The sequence below is a fragment of the Thamnophis sirtalis genome, unplaced genomic scaffold, assembly GCF_051295495.1.
Source record: "Thamnophis sirtalis isolate CommonGarterSnake01/CBP01778 unplaced genomic scaffold, rThaSir2_p1.2 scaffold_3, whole genome shotgun sequence".
In the NCBI taxonomy this organism is placed as follows: domain Eukaryota; kingdom Metazoa; phylum Chordata; class Lepidosauria; order Squamata; family Natricidae; genus Thamnophis; species Thamnophis sirtalis.
In genome coordinates this window covers 52,429,176-52,452,515 of record NW_028261383.1, presented here as the reverse complement: position 1 = coordinate 52,452,515, position 23,340 = coordinate 52,429,176, and the positions used below count along the sequence as shown (strand labels likewise).

The window sequence follows — 23,340 nt, the reverse complement described above, 5'->3', positions numbered from 1 at the left end:
ATATGTCAGCTTTGTGTTTTTAACCAGGTAGAAGATAAGAGATAAAATATTCATCCAGGCAGCCAGGTTTTTGTGTAGTAAAGGGATTAATAACCTTGTCCATTTTTATGTAAATGTACATCTTAAGATAACATATTCTATCCATTTCAGTTCACATGGACAAATTCTTTGAGGAGCTGGTATATTGTTATATATGACTTCTAGAACTGCCCATTGGAGGACATAAAAGAAGAAAGTATCCATTGATAACTTGCAAAGACAAGCGATTTTCAATAGTCTTATGGGAGATGTGTTACTAAAACAGGTCTAGCTTGATAGATGAGGGAGGGGGCTTAGAATATTGTTAGTACACTCATGAGAACTCCAACACATACAAATCAACTTTGTATAAGCATTTCAGCTGACTGTAAACATATATCTCTTAACCACAGGACAAGTATCTAACCCACTCCACTCAACTTTACTCTATTTAGAGTCTCTCACAGTGGGTTGCAGATTCTCTCCCCTCTCCTTTAGGGAAAACCTTGTGCTCTTTCTCCATTTATTCATCCAAGAAGTTTCTATTCACAGGGTTTCTGCCATCCAAGATCACCATGGCTTTGCAATTAATGCTGTTTTTTTTTTCAGGGGAAGGGGGAAGGGAAAGGATTACTTCTAGTAGTCCCAGAGATCATTGAATTAGCACAGTGCAAAAAACCTAAATGATCTGACAGATAACTGTCTTTCGTGGTCATGTCTTTTACTTCAAAACCCAAGCAACCCTTTCAAAAGACACTCGATTTTGGAGCTAGTGAACTTCTACTGTGAGCAGGGTCTATGGTTGATGATCATTATAGAAATGAGCTTTCAGAAAAATCAGCAGTTTTGGTAAAGTCAGGAAGAAATGGAGGAGGAGGGAAGTGTGAAGAGACAATGCATGACCACAGAAGAGTCTATGGGTATTTGTTCCTTTCTGCATCTCCTAATCAAACACCCAGTGTCTTGTGAAGTGGAGGTGTCACAGGTTCCCAATCTCCGAGCTATGGCTCATTACCAGGCTGTGGACTATTCAGAGTGGGTTGTGTGAGCGAAAGGCTAGCAGCATGAGCACACACACCTCCACTCGTTCATGCGGCTGGCTGGTGTGCACAAACAGGTAGCTCCATAGCAGGGAGCTGCATCATTTGCAAAGTGGAGCTGTGGGTGCGTGCACCAGTGTGCTGCTCAAATGGTCCGATTCCCCTCTCCACACCCCCAGCCTGGCTGCCAACTGAAAATGTTGGGGACCACTGTCTGACGTGACTGTACACTGCTGAATAAAGGATTCCCCAGGATTACTTTAGGTCATTTGGTTCAACATATTGCATAGAATATGCCAGTGGTTCCTTCACTTAAGGTAAAAGGTAAGGGTACCCCTTGCACATATGTGCTAGTCATTCATGACTCTAGGGGGCAGTGCTCATCTCCGTTTCAAAGCCAGAGAGACAGCGCTGTCCAAAGATGTCTCCGTGGTCATGTGGACAGCATGGCTAATTGCCGAAGGGGCATGAAATGTTACCTTTCCACCAAAGGTGGTCCCTATTTTTTCTACTTGCATTTTTTCAAACTGCTAGGTTGGCAGAAGCTGGGACAAGTAACGGGAGCTCACTCTGTTATGCGGCGCTAGGGATTCAAACCGCCGAACTGCCGACCTTTCTCACTGACAAGCTCAGCGTCCTAGCCACTGAGCCACTCCATCCCTATTCCTTCACTTACTTTTGCCTAAAAGATTATTTTTTGGTGTGACCGAGAATGTATTAATCTTTATTTCTCCCTGGACCACCAAAATAATACATTTTAATAAAATTACCTTGAAATAAATTACTTTTCTCACTTTGATCAGGTACAATATTCCACGGAGCTTTAGAAATAAGCATTTGCACAGATTTAATTTCTGAGACTAAACAAGGGTTCAGATGTCTCCTCATCTTTCTGCCCTTTAGAATATAGTTTGCAAAGCAGCCATTTCCTTGAAATATTTCATTGTTCAGTCGGAATCTTGGATACTAAGTTTGAACCTGTGTTTGTCTCTAAGAATGGTATCAAACCACAGGTATTGCATGTATCTTGGCAAGGATCCCTCTGGTGTTTGCCACTGGCATTTCAGTAACCTTGTTTCCTCAAGAAAATAAATTTCAAACCACATTCCCAGAATACGATAGTCTCTGACATCTCAGCATGGTTGATCAAATATGTATGTGGATTTCAATATGCAGATAATACCAATAAAGACAAAAAAGTACCTTTCACAACCAGGTTTCCTGAATTTCTCGCAACTCCATATTGATTCATCGCTATGCAGCTGTACAAACCTGCATCAGCTTTGGTAATATTATATATCTTCAGACTGTTATCTTCTAAGATAAGGATTCTGAAGAAGGAGGATTAAAAAATAAACAAAACCATGCAAACCCATTATTAATATATTATGCTGAAGACTAACACCAATAACTGTAATACGTTATTTATAATATTTGAACATTAATCATAGTTGCTGTTGATTACAGCACACTGAGCACATTTCAGCCAAATTTTCACTTCAATGTATCATTGATCATTACATTAGATACAGATTAGACACAGTAGAATGTACTAATTTTCTGTCTTTAGTCTGCCTCTTTCTCTGGTCAATTTATTCCTGCAGAGGAAGAAATAAATCCACAATATGAGGTTTAAGCATGGTGTGTTTCTTCAGGGAGTAAAATATGTGTTCAGTCTCAGATGGTGAGCTGATTATAGTAGGAAGCATAAGAAGATGCAATTTTTCAGCAATTTGAATAGAAAATATTCGTCATTGAGATCGCTAACAGTCAAACAATGAAATGAATTTAAGCTGATTATTATAGGAAGGTTAATATGTCACACAGTTATAAATAACCAGGTTAAGGCCGCTTATTATTGGTAGTAACAGTTGAAGAAGACAAACATGGATTAAATGATTACATCAGGGCAAGCAAAGGTTATAATTTTATAACTTCACTTTTCAGAATGTGATAACATCACAAAACTGAAAAATGTTGCTAAAAATAATAATAAAATTTGAGTGTGTTTTGCAAAGGGAGCACTATCTAAAACACAATGCACCAGGTATAATAATTGAAAAGAAAAAATAGATAGCAAGAGGGAGAGACACAGAGAGGGAGACACACACACACACACAGAGGATGGATGGATGGATGGATGGATGGATGGATGGATGGATAGATAGATAAACAGATTGATTGATAGATGATAGATAGATGATAGATAGTTGATTGATTGATAGAGAGAGAGATGATAGGTAGGTAGGTAGGTAGGTAGGTAGGTAGGTAGGTAGGTAGGTATAGATAGATAGATAGATAGATAGATAGATAGATAGATAGATAGATAGATAGATAGATAGATAGATAGATAGATAGATAGATAGATAGCAATAGCAATAGCAATAGCAGTAGACTTATATACTGCTTCATAGGGCTTTCAGCCCTCTCTAAGCGGTTTACAGAGAGTCAGCATATTGCCCCCAACAATCTGGGTCCTCATTTTACCCACCTCGGAAGGATGGAAGGCTGAGTCAACCCTGAGCCGGTTAGATTTGAACCGCTGAACTGCTGATCTAGCAGTAGCCTGCAGTGCTGCATTTAACCACTGCGCCACCTTGGCAGAAAGATAGATAGATAGATAGATAGATAGATAGATAGATAGATAGATAGATAGATAGATAGATAGATAGATAGATAGATAGATAAGACAGGCAGGTAGACAGACAGGCAGGTAGACGATAGGTAGATATTGATTTATGGACAAAATGCCAATTAAATTAGGAACTAAAATGATTGCAGATAGATGCCACAAAGTATCTTATATCTATAGTGATCACGAGGGTCCTCACCAAAGGAATCAGAAAGCCTCAAGCTTATAAATTATAGGTCTGGAAATGATATATAGGATTTACAAAAGCAGTGTAAATTATAACTACATTTTTATTACAGGAATGTAGGATATGATAACAACATGAGATGGTCTTACTATGGGTGACCTGGAGCTTCTACTGTTTGATAAGAGCAGCAGTGGCACAGTGGTTAGAATACAGTACTGCAGGCTGCTTCTGCTGCCAGCAGTTTGACAGATCAAATCTCACCAGGCTCAAGGTTGACTCAGCCTTCCATCCTTCCGAGGTGGGTAAAATGAGGACTCAGATTGTTGGGGGCAATATGTTGACTTTCTAAACTGCTTAGAGAGGGCTGTAAAAGTACTGTGAAACGGTATATAAGTTTAAATGCTATCGCTATTTTTAAAAGAGACTCCAAGCTCATCCTTTCCCCTGATTGTACCATCTTCTAACATTAAAAAGTGTCCTCTTCCTCCTCCTCACCATTCTCCTCCTTCTCCTTTTTTCCCTCCTTCTCCTCCTCTTCCTCTTTCCTTCCTTCTGTCTCCTATGCCTTTAGGATCATGTTTTTCTGGGCACTTATTTTACTTTAATACATTACTTAGATTATTCTTGGGGTTTTAGCAATAGCAGTTTTGGCTAAAATTCAAATCTCCAAAGGACATCAGCCAAAATGTGATGTTTATTTTCTTTTCATTCCTTCTATTGTGTTATTCCAATACAGATATTCAGGTCTGAGAATAAAAATATATTCTTCAGAACATATGTAACAAAGAAGAGTTAGTCATGGCTTTATTTCAGGAGGAAACCTATACCAGCATCAGAGGTGTTTGCTTGCTTCTTTGTTTTTAACTAGCCATGTATTCTTATCAGGGGTGGGTGCTGGCTGGTGTTATTGCTGTCAAACTGTGCTGAACCAGTAGAAACCTACCGCTGATCCTAATGGTGTAATCTAAAACTTTCCTCTTGCTTATTTATGCAGAATACCAGAAATGCTGCTGTTTCAGAGGGGCATAGGTTGGGTTTATGTTTTTACTAGATTTCAACTGCCCATCTTCTAGTGATAGTCTCTATATCATATTTTGCAAATGCTATTTTCCTTCTACTCTCCTATCTGGTCCTTAATTAGGATATTTAGGATTAGTGTACTGTTTTTGTACAGAAGGGAGAAAAATGTATATTCCTCCAGACTGCAAGATTGAAGCTCCCATGATTTCTTACCTCTGGCCATCCAGCTAATATCACAAGAAACTACATCTTGTCGGTTGGGGGTTGTAAAAAGGAGATAATTATTTCCAAATGTTTTCATCTTCATTAATACTTGTCGGAGCTAATGCTTTTCCAGTTCTTAAAAGTGGAAGTTCTTGTGACCTGTTACCCCTCTGTTGATATATTTTAAGATTTCATTTGAGCTTTTCTCCCCCAAATGAGTGAAAGACAAAGAGCTAATCCCCAAATCAGAAAATAAATATCGTAATAGTCCTTCAATTAAAAGCTCCTATAAATCTGTTCTTGCAAATACATCTCAAGATGAAGAGATAGAAAGAGAACAGATGGAGGACCTCTTCTACACTTAGACTTACTGTAGACTTAGAATAGCTTTATTATCAGTTTAAACATACACTAATTGGCATACATGAAAATGGAATTTCATTGCATACACGTCGCAATATACACTACATAAACATGACAAAATAAATAAATAAATAAATAAATAAATAAGCATATACCCACATAGTCATATTTTATGACACAGAGAAACAACACAGTCTAGTTCAGATGTATAAATGTATGTGGCTAGAAATACGAATCTTGCAAGTTTACCAGACGGATGGCATAGGGAACAAAGCTGTTACAGAATCAGATAGTTCTGCTAGAAATACTTTGAAACCTCCTCCCAGAAGGGGAGCAATAGAAACAGACTGTAAACTGGGTGTGTGGAGTTTCTAACAATGCTTTTGTCTCTAAGCTCATAGCTCTTATAAGAAGTATCCTGAATAATAGGAAGCAAGCTTCCTATAATCTTCTCGGCTGTCCTTACCAATCTCTGAATGGACTTTCTCTCTGAGGCACTGTTGCCACCAAACCAAATAGTGATGCTGTTCGTTAAAACTCTCTCAACTGTGCCTTTCTAAAAAGTGGCCAGGGCAGAAGGGGAATGTATTTTCCTCATCTGACAGAGAAAATGCAGGTGCTAGTTTGCATGCTTCACTAAGGATGATATGTGGAGAGACCTACATAGATTTTTTTTGGGGGGGGGGGAATAAACATACATTTTGTGCTAGAAAAACAAGAACATTGTGTTATTCCAAGTTTTAAAAATGTTCCTTTTTCAAAAATTAATTCATGTAAGGGCCAGCTGCTATGCTATGTTTTTATATGCAATTTTTAACAGTTGAAAATAAGTTCAAGTGATTAAAAGATAAAAAATAATAATCCAGGTGATATTTTCCAGAAGTAAGAAAGAAGTGGCAAAAAATACACACACACAAACAAAATAAAGAAAAAGAAATAAGCTGTATAATTATGAATTGTATAGAACCGCAAAGCCGTCTGCAAAGTGCAAAATCAAACTACGATTTCAGAGGAGCCAAATATGCTGATTGGGAGTTAATTATCACTGACTTTGTTCAACCAACTGTCAAACACAAGAGAATTCTCACATCTGTGCTCAGTGTTTGAGGTGATCAGGTATCAAGGTAAAAAAAGAAAAAGGCAAATGCCCTGGGATTTGCTTAGCATGATGGCATTTTTTCTTCTGCCTCTCAACTTCTTCCCACTGCTTAATCAGTAGTTTCCTTTTTTGTCAGCCTATATTCAGTCAGAACATCTGTAGTGCCACCAACCTTTATGATATCAATAGAGATATTTTTTTTTAAAGTGACAAATGGGAATTGATTTTACATTTGATCAACTGTGGTCCCCCAGAGAGGTCTATAGAAGATAGTTATTTTTTTAAGCATTGCAGTAATTTTGGATGGTCCCTGAACAAGGAACATATTAAGCAAGGTCTGCGCTGTTGTTCTTTCTTGCCCAATCTTAATTAATTTTTGTTTTAATTATGAAGTGATAGAACAAATTCTTTTATCATTTTATAGAGTCATGGCCCTGTAAAATATTGACTGCCTTCTCTAAGTAACAAAGCAAAGCATATAAAAGCAGAGAAAGTATAGACACACAATTTTAAGAATATTTCTATCACATGCCATTGCATGCATGCACACACACATGTATATGTATATGTGTGCGTGCGTGCATGTATGTATGTATGCAATGGCTTATGATAGAAATATTCTTACAATTATTTGTCTTTTCTGTGCTTTTGATCATTGCTCTTGATCATTGCTGACATGTTTCTACACCTTGATTGACATCGACCTGTGGTAAATTAAATTGATTGGAATTATTTGGAAAGGCACACACCTCTCTATAGAAGGTCTCACAGCTGACAATGCATCCTGTAGCAGAGCAAAAGCCATGAGGTCAAAGGAACTGCCTCAAAAACTCAGAGACAAGATTATTGCAAAGCAGGATCTTGTGAAGGCTAAATAAAACTTCTGCTTCACTAAATGTTCATAAGAGAACAGTGGCCTTCATAGTTCTCAAATGGAAGACGTTTTGCACAACCAGGACTCTTCCAAACACTGGTCACCCAATCAAACTGAACAATCGAGGATAAAGACTTTAGTAAGAGAGATGACCAAGAACCCAAAGGTCACTCTGACTGAGCCCCAGAGACCCTATGTGGAGATGGGACAGAGTTTCAGATGAACAGTCATCACTGCAGCTCTTTACCAATCTGGACTTTATGGCAGAATGGTTAGACAGAAGCAGTGCAAAACACATGAAAGCCCACTTGGAGTTCGGAAAAAAGCACCCAAAGGATTCTCAGATTGTGAGGAACAAGTTTTTATGATCTTATAAAACCAAGATTGAACTCTTTGGCCTCAGTTCTAAATGTTATGTCTGGAGGAAATAAGGCACCACTCATCACCTGCCCAATATCATCACAACAGTGAAGTATAGTAGTAGCAGCATCATGCTGTGGTGGTGTTTTTCAGTAGCAAGCACTGGAAGACTGGTCAGGGTTAAGGGAAAGTTAAATGGAACAAAGAACAGGGATATTGATTTAGTGATAAAGTCACCAAATCAGTAGATCAGCAAAATGCTGTGGACATAGTATACTTAGATTTCAGTAAGGCATTTGACAAAGTAGACCATGATCTACTTCTTAGTAATCTAGAAAAATGTGGAATAGACAACATCAACACCAGATGGATTTGTAGCTGGCTGGCAAACCATATTCAATGAGTAGCTGTTAATGATACTGCATCCACATGAAGAGAAGTAAGCAGTGGGGTACCACAAGGCTCCTTCCTAGGCCCAGTACAGTCCATTCTCACAGAAGATAACCCCTGAAAGCAACATCACATCACAACAGGTTTATGTATTTGTGTGTGTGTGTGTGTGTGTGTGTGTGTGTGTGTGTGTGTGTGTGTGTGTTTTTAAGGAAAGACAGTGAAAAGACTGCTGTTAATTTCTCCCATTGAACTGAGGTTAAAATCAGAAGAGGGTCAGAAAATGGGCCAAAAGTATCTGGAAGCAAACCAATCATAATTCCTTCCTTCCTTCCACCTTCCCTCCCTCCCTCCCTCCCTCCCTCCTTCTTTCTCTCTCTCTTTCTCTCTCTCTTTCTCTCTTTCCTTCCTTCCTTCCTTCCTTCCTTCTTTCTTTCTTTCTTTCTTTCTTTCTTTCTTTCTTTTTTTCTCCCTCCCTTCTATCCTGCTATAGACTCAACCAAATATTATTATTATATGTTTAAATTAAAGATGATTTTAATAGAATGTAAATGGTACTAAATTAAATAAATCTGGGATTAGTTTCAGTTATGCAGCTCTAGAATAACATACATAGGTTTAGCTGCTGTTCCCGCCCCCTCCATTTCTCAACTTGACTTCTAATAGTAAATCAAATGGAAGTTCATCAACTGATGGTGGAAATAATATAAGGAAATTAAAACTTCTGTGTGATTTGGTTGTTAATTGCTGTTTTGCGTGAAGTCTTGAATAAGCATGAGTAGATGGGCTGAGATAAATTGAAAGCTTTGTAGCTGGGTAAAATGAAAAAATGGTGACCAATAGATTTACATATAGGATGCATTCAGAAAGTATTCAGACCCCCTTCATTTTGGTCAATTTTGTTATGCTGCAACTTGGTTCTACAGCTGTTGAAATTCATTTTTTTCTCATTAATTTACATTCAGTATCCCTCAGTGACGTGCAGTGAGCTTTATGCCTGGTGAGGCTCAGCTGGGCATCTCTTCAAAGACTCGCCAGCTCCAGCGGAGTTCCTTCCCAGACATTGGCGAAGCAGCTCAACGGGGCAGCGGTCGGTCTTGGCGGGGGGGATTTGCATCGCGGGAGCGGCCAAGCACCCGGGTCTGCAGCAAAGGTGCTTGGCGGCTCCCGCAATGCAAAGTGCCCTGCCGCCACCACCTGCCTGCTGCCCTGGCCTGCAGCCGCTGCTTCTCCAGACTCCACCGCTGGAAGTCCTGGATCACCTCTGGAGGAAGGCTGAGCGAGAAGCGGAGCGAAGCTTCTCCGTGGTCTCCCGGCGCCGTGCAGAGGCTCTCGCATGAGTACGTGCCAGCGGCCGGCGGCCTGGAGCAGCCCCGGCTGTGAGACAAGGCAGTGCTTAAAGCAGCCGCTGCCACCGCCACCGCCCCTCCTTCACCCGGCGGGGCGTTCCTGCTGCCTTGGGCTGCTTTGTCGCGTGGCAGCTGCTTCTGCAAGGAGGCGCTGGGCCAGGAACTGGAGAAGCCGGCGGATTCCTCGGACTGGAGCCTCCATGGAAAGGGCGTGGCTTTGGAGCAATCCGCTGGCTTCTCCAGTTCCTGGCCCGCCTCCTCCAATGAACAATCCTGCTGCCCCGGCCTTCAGCCAGCCAGCCCCCCCACGCCCGACCTGCTCCCTGCCTGGACTCACCGCTCTTCTCCTCCTCCTCCTCCTTGTCCTCCCCGCTCGTCCTCCCTGCCCACCCAGCCCATTCCTCCCCCCGCCACCACTGTGTCCAACAGGCCAGGCATCTCACGTTTATGGCGGACATAAACGTGAGACGCCTAGCCTGTTGGGACGCAGCGGCAAGAACGTCCCTGCCGCCTCCGTGCTCCGCCGCCTCACCCCCCGCCTCCTCCGACCCCACCGGACCGCTGTGAAGAAAGAAACACACACACACACACATACACTCCACAATAAAAAAATTACATATTTAATTACAATAAATTTGAATCCCCCCCTCCCTCTGTCCGATCCACATACCTTTTCCAGCTGTGGAAACTCTCTCAACTCTCCTCTTGTCTGCCCAACATAAGCGTGCTCAACGTAAGCGTGCTCATAAGGCATGATTCACTGCTCCCCGATCAGGAGGTGGGAGAATCAGTGCCTATTTTGCATATGGATTTTTTTGCTTTTTAACTCTTTCTTAACTTTTAAAAGGCGAAAAATTCCTTATGCAAAGGAGGCCCCGAGTTCTCTGGCCTCCTCCTAGTTAATACCGAGAGCAGACACCAAGCCACTGTGACTTGAAATCTGGTAGCAACTACCCTGGTTTTAATTATTTTTAAAAAATTATTTAAAATTCTTTCCTTTCCCTGAGGAGACTGGTGAGGCCCCGCCTCCCTTGCCTCTAGTGACTGCACGTCCCTGGTACCCCTTAATAGCAATAGCAATAGCAGTTAGACTTATATACCACTTCATAGGGCTTTCAGCCCTCTCTAAGTGATTTACAGAGTAAGCATATCGCCCCCACAGTCTGGGTCCTCATTTCACCCACTTCGGAAGGATGGAAAGCTGAGTCAACCTTGTGCCGGTAAGATTAGAACTGCTGAACTGCAGATAACAGTCAGCTGAAGTGGCCTGCAGTACTGCACCCTAACCACTGCGCCACCTCGGCTACTTTATTTGCATTTGAGATGACTTGTGTGTTTTGTTGTTCATGAGAAAAAGTGTAACTAATTTCAGATATCTGGAAAAATTTCAGATAAGCATAATGTTTTTATCATTTGCAATTCTACTATTAGTTGTCCGTGCTTAGAGTAGATAATGAATTAAAATAGTCTCTTATGAGCCTAAATTTTATGCAGTAATTACTGAAGTAATTAATGCTTTACACATAATTTAAATGAATGTTTATGACCTTCGGTCTATGATAAATTATTCCTAATCCATCTTTACTTTTTGTTCATGTCTATGTATGTCCTATAGTAAAGAGTTCCTCAATCTTTCCCTCTTTATGGATTGGCAGGAGATAGGAGGGGATGAATCTGCACAAGTGGCAGTCAAGTGTGCACTTGTGTGCAGTTCAGAGGTGGCATTCAGCAGGTTCTGACCAGTTCTGGAGAACCGGTAGCAGAAATCTTGAGTAGTTTGGAGAACCGGTAAATACCACCTCTGACTGGCCCCGCCCCCATTGATGCTCTGCCTCCTGAGTCCCAGCTGATCAGAAGAAAATGGGGATTTTGCAATAACCTTCCCCTGGAGTGGGGTGGGAATGGAGATTTTACAGTATCCTTCCCTCCCATGCCCACCAAGTAATGTCTACCAAGCCATGCCATGCCAACCAAGCCAAGCCCACAGACCTGGTAGCAAAAAAATTTGAATCCCACCACTGGTGTAGTTCCATTTGTGAGTGGTGGGCATGCTTGAATGCCACTCACACAAATGGAGCACACTTGCACGTGGTTGCACACTGGTTGCACAAGGGTGATGTGTGCATGTGCTTGCCCACTGCTTCAGGCAGTCCAGTTTTAAACAGCTCATGGCCTGGTAGTGGGCCATGGCCCAGGGGTTGGGGATTGTCCTGCTATAGTAGATATACGTATAACAGAAGAAAAATAAATAGAAAACTCTCTTGTTGGATCAAGAATGTTATTAAATGTAATGGAGCAACTTTATATGTAAGAAGTGCTGGGAGTGTATAAAGAGAGTGTCAACTTCAAAGCAAATCTAGCAGGGGCCATTTTCCTGTTCCTCAGTTGCCACACAGTGTGGGGACGGTGGGAGGAGGATGGAATGCACTGCTAGACACAACACAGAGCTTTTGTGAGAACCAAGGTCATTTCCACAGGTGATGGATAAAATCAGGGAGAAGTATCTGGAGGACCTGGCAATTAACCTAATTGGTGAATGGGACCTGTGACAATTGTGGATGGAGTTATTTCCTATTTTAATCATACTGAAACTGTGGGAAAGATTTAGAGATGGTTTTACATTTGACCATGCTGATATAATGTACCCAATAAATAAGTCCTTTGAGAAAGATTCCGGACTCAGAGTTTGATTTGCTTGTGTTCGGTAGTTGGAACCTTGACAGAGAAGCTTGGTAAGAAATTACCAAGAAATTACTCTTGGACTATTCTATAAATTTCTAGTTATCTAGTTCACATTGAAGATTCAGAAGAATCTTGAACGACTTGAGTATTGGACTTTATCCAACAAGATGCATTTCAGTAGTGAAAAAGTAAGATACTGCATTTAGACAGGAAAACTCAAATGCATAGATACAAAATAGGCAGTATCTGGCTCAATGGTAGTAACTGTGAGAGAGATCTAGATGTCCTAGTGGACCACCACCTGAATATGAGCCAGCAATGTGCTGCAGCAGCCCCCAAACCAATGCAGTTCTGGACATAGGAATAATATCAATGTCACAAAAAGTGATAATGTTGCTTTATAATGCACTAGTGAGGCCACACTTCTAATACTGTACACAGTTCTTGTCATCACAATACAAAAAATGCTGAGATTTTAGAAAGTGTTTCAGTATCAAAGTTGATAAAGGATCTGAGGGCTAAATCATATGATGAATGGTTGAGGGAGCTAGGTATGTCTAGCCCAGGGCTGTTAAACTCCCAGCCTGTGGGTCGTATGCACCACGCATTGGCCACGCCCACACCCAGTTTAAGAAAGGGGAAAAAAGTCCCAATATGTCACATGATGGTGCAGTGATGACGCGAGTTTGACACCCCTGATTTAGCCTGTTGAAGAGAAGGATTAGAGAGATCGTGATGACTGTCTTCTAGCACTTGAGGGGCTGTCACAGAGAAGAGGAGATTTACGTATTCTCCAAGGCACCTGAGGGAAAAATTTTCTGGAAGTGAGAGCAATAAATAGCTTGCCTCCTGGACAGAGGTGGGTTCCTACCAGTTCGCACCTATTCGGTAGAACTGGTTCGTCAAATCTACCGAACCGGTTAGAAGAGGTTCCACTAGTGGACCCAGAAAGCAGGCCACACCTACAGAAGAGGTTCCAAAAATTTTTGAAACCCACCACTGGTCCTTGGATATGATTATTCTACACTATCATGCTCATATTTATAAAGCTCAGTGCCTCTGTGAAAGGTAAGGATGACTACTGCGTTTGTGGTGCAATCAGAACATTGTGTGTGTTGAAGTTGTTTTAACACAAACCAAAGATGCCTTTAAAAAAACAAGTTTACATCATATTCTTATGCATGCCAGTGCTGTGTGTGAGGTAATTTAAGGTGGTTCTGACAAGTGTCATTGGCATCTTCATATCCGGTCACATGGGCGGCAAGCCACTCCCATCCTGTCACATGGGCAGCAAGCCACTCCCACAAAGGAGGCCACACCCACAGAGTAGGTTCGAACAATTTTTGAAGCCCACCACTGCTCCTGGAGTTGGGTGTTTCCCGGAGTTGTGCTATGTATGTCATCCTGAGCTCCTTAAGGAAAGATGGGATGCAAAGCTAACCAATGAATAGTAATTTGGAACAATAGTTCCAATTATTAATTCACATTATGTTGTTTACATTAATTTGTACCTACAGTTGCTCTTTTGCTTACTGGGTAAACCATAATTTTAAATTGTGTTTACAATCTTGAGAAGTATAGAACTACAGCATAGTGCCTACTAGTACAACATAGTGTTAATTTTCAGATGGCCAGAGAAGCAGTTAGAAACAGAAAATGATTCTGCTGAATAGTCTAAAATTGTGCATATATCTCAGTGCATGATGCAATATGTGATGACTTGAAGCATGAAGGGAAATCTATGGCTTTGATTTCTGTCATTTCAGTCTTTAATTAGAAATACAGCTGCAGAGATTAATTATAGTTAGATGAAAAATAAATCCGATTGGTCTACTAGAAAGTTATACTGTATTAGTTAATATCAGCATGTCATCAACAAAAGATACTGGTTTGCATTAATTTTGTCTTGTCCTTGAATCTTGTGTCATGTAACACAAATGGCCATGATCATAAGCCTAAAGTCAATCAATTCTTGAAAAATCTAGAATTGGAAAAGAATTTTCTGCTGAGAATAGAGTAAGGAGATCTAGCTATAGGAGCTGCTACAAATATATGTGCTACTAGACTAAAAGGATCAAAAGAGAAAGAGTGAACAAAGAAATGTCAATATTAGAAAGGATGTTTCCATAATAAAGTGAATTTAACTTAACATTTTAAAAATATCAGTTCAAAAATGTATGCATGGATTTTAAAATGGGTTCAATGTGTTTTAAAGTACCTATGAATGCAGAAAAACTAGCACTTTAGAAAATCCAGTTTTATATTCACCCATATTTTTCCACCATTTCTTCTATCTCAAAACTAAAAGCATAATGTATTCTATAATGGAAGAAAGTGATGTGGAACAGATCAACCATGCTCTAACAACAGCAAAAAGAATAATCCCCAGAAGATGGAAAAATACTGTAGTTCTACAAGGAACATATTGGAATTCATTGACATGTGGTTTAGCATTGCTTGAGGATACTATACTTTCTACTACTCAGAAAATGTCACTTTATCTCTCCCTTTGGAGAAAATTCTTGGTGAAGGCTAAAACGTTAGTTTCTCCCTTTAATGACTTACAATCAGGCAAACTTGGAATATAGTTGTAATTATAGATTCTTAGATGTGTTTACTTCTATGGTACTTTTATTTTTATTGTTGCATTTGGCAAATTGTTCATTTTTATTTTATGTATGACTGTTTAAAAATGAATTAATAAAAACAATTGTACTTTTTAAAAAATCCCAGTTTTCAAGCTATAATTTTTTTTTAAAAAAGGGAAAAGCCAACAAAATGGAAATGAGGACATTAAATGTTTATCATGTATTCAACAACCTTTGATTCTATAAACATCTTTTAGTTTATAAAGTCTACAAAATATACTAAGCCTTTCTGTTATTGTGATCACATTTGCAATTTTAACTTTACAGTCATCAATATTTCATATTCAGATTTTGTACTGCAACAGTATAAAATACAATGGCAAAAAAAGCACTGGATAGCACTATCCACAGAGGACTCAAAATTCAGCTCTGTTTTCTCATGAGTTTTACATCAATACATTTACATTCAGGTTTCATTTTCTCCAAGGCCAATTAATCATTTGTTGTTATGCATCAGCATTTGTTTATTCTCTCACCTTTTTCATGATACTAAATCCCAGCTTGGTGGGCCTGTCAATCAGGCATCTTCTTAGGTTAATAAATGAGATGGGTATTTCTTAAAGAACCCAAGCTGAATGTTTATTTCAAATTTAAAGTAAAAAGGTAAAGGTTCCTCTTGCACATATGTGCTAGTCGTTCCTGAATATAGGGGGTGGTGCTCATCTCCGTTTCAAAGCCAAAGAGCCAGCACTGTCCAAAGATGTATCCATTGTCATGTGGCCGGCATGACTAAATGCCAAAGGCGCACGCAACACTGTTACCTTCCCACCAAAGGTGGTCCCTATTTTTCTACTTGCATTTTTACATGCTTTCGAACTGTTAGGTTGGCAGAAGCTGGGAGAAGTAATGGGAGCTCACTCTGTTATGTGGCACTAGGAATTCGAATTGCCAAACTGCCGACTTTTCTGTACGACAAGCTCAGCATCTTAGTCACTTAGCCACCATATCAATCCCCTATTTCCACCAGAACAGGATTGAATACTTTGCAGCTCAATATATAGCAGTGATTGGCATCATTTTCTTGTCTCCTCAAAATGGTATGCCTAATACCAAAGGTTGGTGGAAAAGCAAAACAAAACAACAACAAAAACACAGCAAAATACTTTGCTTCACACAGATGGTTTAAACAGGAACAATATGTGTCAGTTAAACATCTATTCAGTATCCTAGCCCTGCACTTAAAATTTATTCTTCCTTATTTGGGACTTCTGCACTCAAATTATTCATGGGCCCTCTCCTCATTCTTCTGTTTTACAGCTCTCACTGAAGTGAAGTAATTGAATGTAATAATTATACCATTATGAAGCAAGTGTGGAATTAGCATTTGTTCCTGGGGAGTGTGAAGCAAATGGGTACTATTGGTGAATTAGTTAAAGGCACGCTAAGGCTGCAATTAGAGGCACCTTTTATTTCTATTGATTTAAATTCCACTGGATTTAATTTAGATCCATGATCTTGGATTAGTCATAAATACCTTCAGAATATTTGTCACCTTGATATCCTTGGTGAGTTTGTTGCCTTTCAGTCCAGACTGAACAAATAAAGTGGCATGTGGAGAACAAAGTGAAATTTTTCCCAAGTACAGAACAGGCAGATAAACAACAAATAAAGCTCTCCTTTGTTTAGAGCAGTGATGACTCATCTTTTTGTCCTTGTGTGCCGAAAGTCTGTGCGCATGCCCATACCCATAATGCAATGCACACGCAACACACACACACACCATGCATGCATGTGCGACCCACCCCACCCCCGTGTATGCATGCATGTCTCCTGCAGGCACCCCACCCCTCATGCATGCATGGCAAAGACCCCAAAATCAGCTGGTGGTGTGTGCGCATGCGCAGTGGAGCTGAGCTGGGGTGAGGGCTCACATGCCTGCAGAGAAGGCTCCACATGCCATCCACATGTGCCATCCACATGTGCCATCCACATGTGCTGTAGTTTTGCCATTACGGGCTTAGAGGAACAGGCGGTGCGAGAGAAACATAGACTGATGTAAAGAGCAAGAGACGCTGCCTTTTTTATTAAGCCCCTGAAGACACTAAGCATAATTGACCCATTATGATGCTATGAGGCCTGTTTTGAATCTTCCAAAACCTCCTTCTTTTTGTTTCCCATGGTTGCCAAATGAGTTCCATGACCCTAAGTACAATTCAGGATGGTTTGATTATAAACAACAATGGCCCTACGTTTGAATTTTCAGTAGAACCTAAAAAGCAATTTATGATCAGATACGTGCAGTAGATTCTCTGTTTAAAGACAAAAGAGTTTTGAAATATCACGTCAGGAACAGTATCTTTATATTTGGGCCCTGTTAATATTTGACATGCAAAGTTTGCAATACTACTCACATAAAAAGTAAAATATAGAGGCATACCTATATATAGGCATACCTTTTACCTTGCTGTAGAGGTTCAGTGCCTTTTTCCCAATTAATAACAGCCTTGGGAGAGGCATTGGGTTTGCATCCAATAGTTACTTCACCTCCCTCATGGACGACTGATGTTTTTTTCATGGGATATTTAGAAAAATCAGGAGCTGAAGCTATAAATAAGTAATCAATCAATCAGTCAAAAGGATTTTGGGATGTGGAACAAAACCTGAAGCCTCCAGTCATATATGATCTCATCAAAAGTGCTGGGGGTGGTCTTTAGGGGCTCTCCATGATTTAATAAAAGGAACTTATAAAATATATGAAAAGTATCCATATTATATAAATATAAATATAATAAACCAACCTAAACCAAACCACATTAACAACATTAAATCAATAATTTGGATTAGCATGTATACTCCTCTAATTTACAGCATATAGGGTATGTTTTCCTCACAAAATACCCAGTTAAGTTACAGTCCTGGATCCTCAAAGCATATGTGCTCTAAAACATACTTTGACATTTCTTAGAAATGAATGGGGCTGCAATCCTACACACGTTAACTGGTAGCAAGACCCACTAAATTCAGTTATTGTTATTTTTGAATAGAGCACTACCACCTATGGGTTCCTACCAGTTCCGACCGGTTTTGCCAAGCCGGTAGTGGCTTGGTGGCTGGGTCGCTGGAACCGGCAGCGACCCAGACCTGCCACGCCCCCGAATTGGTTCTGCTGGCAGTGCCATAGGCGCCCCATCTTGTTTTTGTCTTCTGAGCATGCACAATTTTTTTTTATTGTACTGCGCATGCACATGCAGCGCACATTAAGTGCATGTGCACGCTGCGCATCCACAGGCAAACCAGCAGTACTGGCTGCCGGAACCCACCCCTGAGCACTACATAATACCTTCTTTTTTCATTACAACATGCATGCATTAACTTCTTTAAGACTGTCTTTCTAATCAACTTTTAAGAAATGTTACTTGTTTAAATCTCTGTTGTCCTTTTTATCCTTTTCAGCCTTAAACTTACCCATGACTCTTAGCTCAGCATTGGAATAAATGGAATCATATTTGTTTTCTGCAACACACTGATAGAGACCAGAATCTGACATGTTCAGCACACTTATAGTAAGAGTGCCATTTTCAATTTGAATTCTTTCCTACAAAAATAAAAAGCCATGCAAATAAGAACGTACATAAGCAAACAATGCCCACATTGTTGTTGACAGAACATTTATGGTATAAATTTTGTGGATTGTTGTTAACTGCCCAGAGTTTGTCTGTAAGATGGGCAACCATATAAATGATTGAATGATTGAATAAAATACATGTTAAAAGTGGTCTCTGTTTGAATGGGAAGGAAGCATTATAAATTTTCCATCTTCTTGTGTGCCCCTAAACACTACACCTTTCCTCCATGAATTACATTGCTTGCTAATTTGCCTGGTATTGTTTTTGACATTTAATTAGCATTGCTTGCTAATTTGCCTGGTATTGTTTTTGACCTTTAATTGAAGGGACCACTTCCAATTACACCTATCTATCCATCAACTCTTGCAGAGCAGGCACACGGTGGATCCCATCTGCAGGGGATTGCATTTGACATTTCCCAGAAGGTGGACCTTCTGTTGTGGTTCCCACATTATGAAATCTTCTCCCAAAAGTGAGAGTAGCTCCATCTCTCTCAATATTCCATAAATTTCTAAAACCTGACTATGTAATCACACTGGGGGGGGGGGGTCCTAGAGAACCAGGACGATTTTGTGTTGGCTCCCTTGTGGTGGTTAATATGATTCTCTCCTATTTTGTTTGCTTCTTATATTGTTATATTTAATTGTTTTATACATGTGTCATATGCCACCCAGAATCATTTTTCTTGTGAGATGACCAGCTGTAAAAATTTGATAAATAAATAATGTTCACCCATACTTTTCCATTCAGTGAATAAGTCTAGATTTCATGTCCAAGTTCTCTTAATGATCATTATATGGTCCCTAATTCTGGGTCCATGCTTTACAAGTAAACGTATAATTATTTTAAACAAAGTCAATTGCATTCAGTTGTCATATTCTTTGTGAAGATAATAGTATCATCAAGGCCCTTTTAAAAATAATTTAGCTGGCACTCTGGATGTCCTTTATAGAATTATCCCCTTAGAAATGACCCATTCCAATTTTGCTTAGCTTATCATTTTGATGGGAATTCACCCTCTGGTTGCATGGCTACTATAGAAAAATCAATTAACATCTCTTCAGTAGTTTTTAGTGTTAGAGAATAGGCTATTTACTAAATATCTTCTCAGTGCTTTATTCTACCTCCAAGCTTACAACATCCTTAGAATAAATCCCTTTCTCTCACACATATTGACATATCAGTATATTTAATTCTGTTATTTCTTATCATGTGAAATTCAACCTCCCAATCTTTCTTTTGAGCTTAAAAAAAACCAGTTTAGTGAATAAATACGCACAATATTAAAGCAATTAGCACATGAACAAAACAAGTTCAGGATATCTGAACTAGCAAAAGCAGATACAGAATAAATCTACAATAAATATTTTATTATGTTACTGATCATTTATCTTTAAGCTCCAGGAAAAGATGGTGAGAGTTTGATCATATATCCATATAATGCTAAAACCTGGGATCACCCAAGGAAATTAATTTGCATAAATTTAAAAAGTATGTTTCTCTTCATATATTTAATTTTTGGCTTCAAAATATGAATTGGACATTGCATAATGGACATATCGACCTGTCTGTCTGTCTGTCTGTCTAATGTATCAAACATAATTATTTATCCAGAAATCTATACAGGGGGTGGAATATGTGTGATGCTTCCATACAACCCAGAATTCCATGTTTTCAGGAATTCTGAACAACACTTAGAAGTCTCTGTAGGACAATGTAGATTAAAGGTCTCCTTCGTGCAGAAATTCATACCATTATGAAGACACTTTGGAGTAATTTTCTTAGTTGTATTACAATCATGTATTACATGATCCTTACTTTTTCATATGGTACATAACTATTTTAGAAAAATTATTATCGAAAGATGGGCTGATGGCTTAATTTTAAAAAAAACAAATCCTGATCTTTTTTTCCTATTTAGTGCTCCACTCAAAAGAAACCAGGATCTCTTAACTTATTGTAGCAAGGGAATTTTTTAAGAGCACTAAAATAAGGGCTGAGCTTTTGGTAGAATTAACATATTTATTTGAACAAACAAATAGTTGGTGATGCATCTTATTTAGCACTATAGCTGTAGTTATGACTTATAAGATAAAAGTATCTAAAATCAAATACTGATTTTCAAATGAATCCAAATCTAATTCAAATCTTACCTCTGATGGAAGTGGTTTACCATTTTTAAACCAATTATAAGAAGGTTTTGGTTTGCCAGTTGCTTCACATTCCCAAACTAAAGTTTCATAAAGAGAAAGTTGTGTATTCTCAATGTTTTGGTTCCATTCTGGAACAGCTGTAACAATAAAAAAATATTGTAACTGTTTTAGTGTAAGTTATCCTATGGTTTTGGAAGTGTAATCAATCATAAACATAAACTGACTTTAACATACACACAATACACACACACACAATACACACACACACACACACATAAAACCAGCCAGCCACATACATTTTAAGGAGGCTATTTGTATATGCAACTCCACAATTTGAACATAAAAATAGATTTTTCTTTCTGTGACTCTGATAAGATTTCTGTCCTTTTCTCAATCTACTGCATCTGATACATCCATCATTCAGGCTTTGATCTAATCATTCTAATCTGAACTACTGACCACTAAAATATTGCAAGTTTTCAAACATTATGACGATCAAAACATATTTTCCTTTTGGTTTAGTGTGTTGCATGAATTCATCCATTGTTTCAGTAAGTCATTATTAAACAAAATATGAGTTAGAGAGAAATGAGAATCCAGACATTATACATTATACTTGTCCAGGGAAGTAGATTCAAATAGTCAAATATCTGAGTTCTTTAAAGTGATTGTTACCTTTTTATATTAACCCTTTTTTTTCCTAATCTTCAAAGATAGACAGTCTAAAATGGATTTTAAGTTTCAATTTTCCAATCATTTTAATGAGCTGAAATATGGGTGAAATGTTACTGGTTTGGACTGGTTCCCAGTAGTAAAAATGATACCAGTTCACTTGAACTGGCAGTAAAAAAAATGCTACTGGTTCAGGCAAACTGGTATTTCCAACGATCAGCTGTGACAAGTGATTTATATTAGCTAGAATTGTCAGATTTCCTGCTCTCTAGCTAATCTAAATGGCGTGGAACAGCGGATTTCCCCCCCCTGTTCTACTTACCTTTGTAGGTGTGCTTGGTAGCTGGCTCCACCTACCTGCCTAGGTGTCATCAGGTCCTATTTTTAACACACTGTGTATGCACGCTCACCTTTGCAAACTGGTAGCAAAGGTAAATTGATTTCACCCCTGAGCTGAAGCCTTTCACTCTTGATAATATCCGGTGTGAAATAAATATTTAAATATTTTTCCCCAAACATAACTAGCATTGTGCTTTTAACTAAATTGGTTTGCTCACCATATGTAAACAGTTGGCCTTGTGCAATATTGCTTCCTTGTGCATTTTTTGCAATACATTCATAAAAACCTTCATCTTCCTGCTGAAAATCTGGGATCTCAAGCATTCCTTTTGATGTGCTGATTTTTCTGGCTAATGGTATACCATCAGATCTCTTCCAAGTGATGCTGGGAACAGGACTAAATGAATTCGAGATAATAGAAAATGCAGGAGCAGACACATTTAAAGCAAAATTGTTAATGCGAAATTGTGTTCTCTTGAACAGTACAATATTATCAATAGTTAACAGTGGTAGATTGGCAATTTATTTATTACCAGGTTGGGCGCTCTTCCATTTGTGTTCAAGTGTGTGCATGATGCTTCTGCGCATGCACATAAGTGTCATGGAGGTTGGGTGGAGCCTCCCGCCACCACTACTACTGGTTCACCCAATCCGGGACAAACCGGGAGCAACCCACCTCTAATAGTTAAGTATTATAGAAATTATTTTGAATGAAAATTGACTTATTGATTGGTTTTAATAAATATTAGAGATAACAAATAAATGATGAATATCTTGAGGAGGAATGATTCTAGACTTTCTTGAAGAAATTCTAGTGACTGTAGAAGCCTGCTGTACTTATTTTGAGGAAGATGATCCATCTTTGACCTTGTTGCTATTCAAAATAGAAGGAAAATGCTACTGGTTTAGCCACATCTTCCTTATTTATAGCAGCAGAGGTATTAGCAAAAGAGATGATATTATTATGACTTGATTTACATACTTAATTTTGATGCTGTATTTTTATAGACACTGGAAAGACAATCTAGGGGGAAATGCATGTGCACTATTGAACATAATCTTTTGATCCAGTTTGTGTATCGGATTTGCAAACTGATACTGGACTGTGGATTGTGTGGATTGTGGCATCCATAGGGGCTAGACTTTTTCTGTCTTTATTAGATTATAACAAGAACAAACTTCTTGATGTAAAATAATATTTGGAACCCAGTTTCTGCCTAGAGTAGCTCCATAGTGAGATAGACAGCAAATACAGTCAATAATAATAACAATAATAATAAGAATGCAATAAGGCAGATGGAAATCCAAGTATTTATTCACAGGACAGTCTTCCTCCCTTCACCCACTTCATCCCCTCTCATGTGTCTCCCGCAAACCTGGAACGTCAAAATTGGATGAGTAAAGATGATGATATCTTCCCATTAGATCATTTTGCACGTCCGATGTGTGACCTCTAGTGTACATGCAATTCTCAGGAACTTGGGTTTGGCTTACAGTTACCATGGGTGTCATGAATTCTCCCATACCATCTGGGGCAAGTTGAAATCTCCTCAAAACTAAAAGATACAACTGCCAATCTGGGTGATGGAATTTAGCAGCTCAGGAAGGAATGCCATAATGAATAAAAGGAAGTACAGTATAGCAGGAAGAAGCCCAACTGCTTCCTAGAGCTCCTCTTAAACCAGATGCTCTCGTATCCAGTTGTCGGAAACTCACAGCCTCTGAAAATCATTGTTCCTATAAA

The 23,340-nt window shown here is 39.1% G+C and overlaps 1 protein-coding gene across 1 annotated transcript in view; it reads right to left on the bottom strand.

Moving 5' to 3' along the window:
- The window catches only part of CNTN6 (contactin 6), a 195,104-nt gene that overhangs the window by 40,772 nt on the left and 130,992 nt on the right, over nt 1-23,340 (bottom strand). The window contains exons 7-11 of the mRNA XM_087708896.1: nt 21,815-21,993; nt 20,586-20,722; nt 18,272-18,401; nt 17,260-17,410; nt 2,262-2,389 (exon numbers count right to left, since the gene is read on the bottom strand). Coding sequence (XP_087565022.1) covers nt 2,262-2,389; nt 17,260-17,410; nt 18,272-18,401; nt 20,586-20,722; nt 21,815-21,993 — 725 coding nt within the window. The remainder of the gene's footprint in view (nt 1-2,261; nt 2,390-17,259; nt 17,411-18,271; nt 18,402-20,585; nt 20,723-21,814; nt 21,994-23,340) is intronic.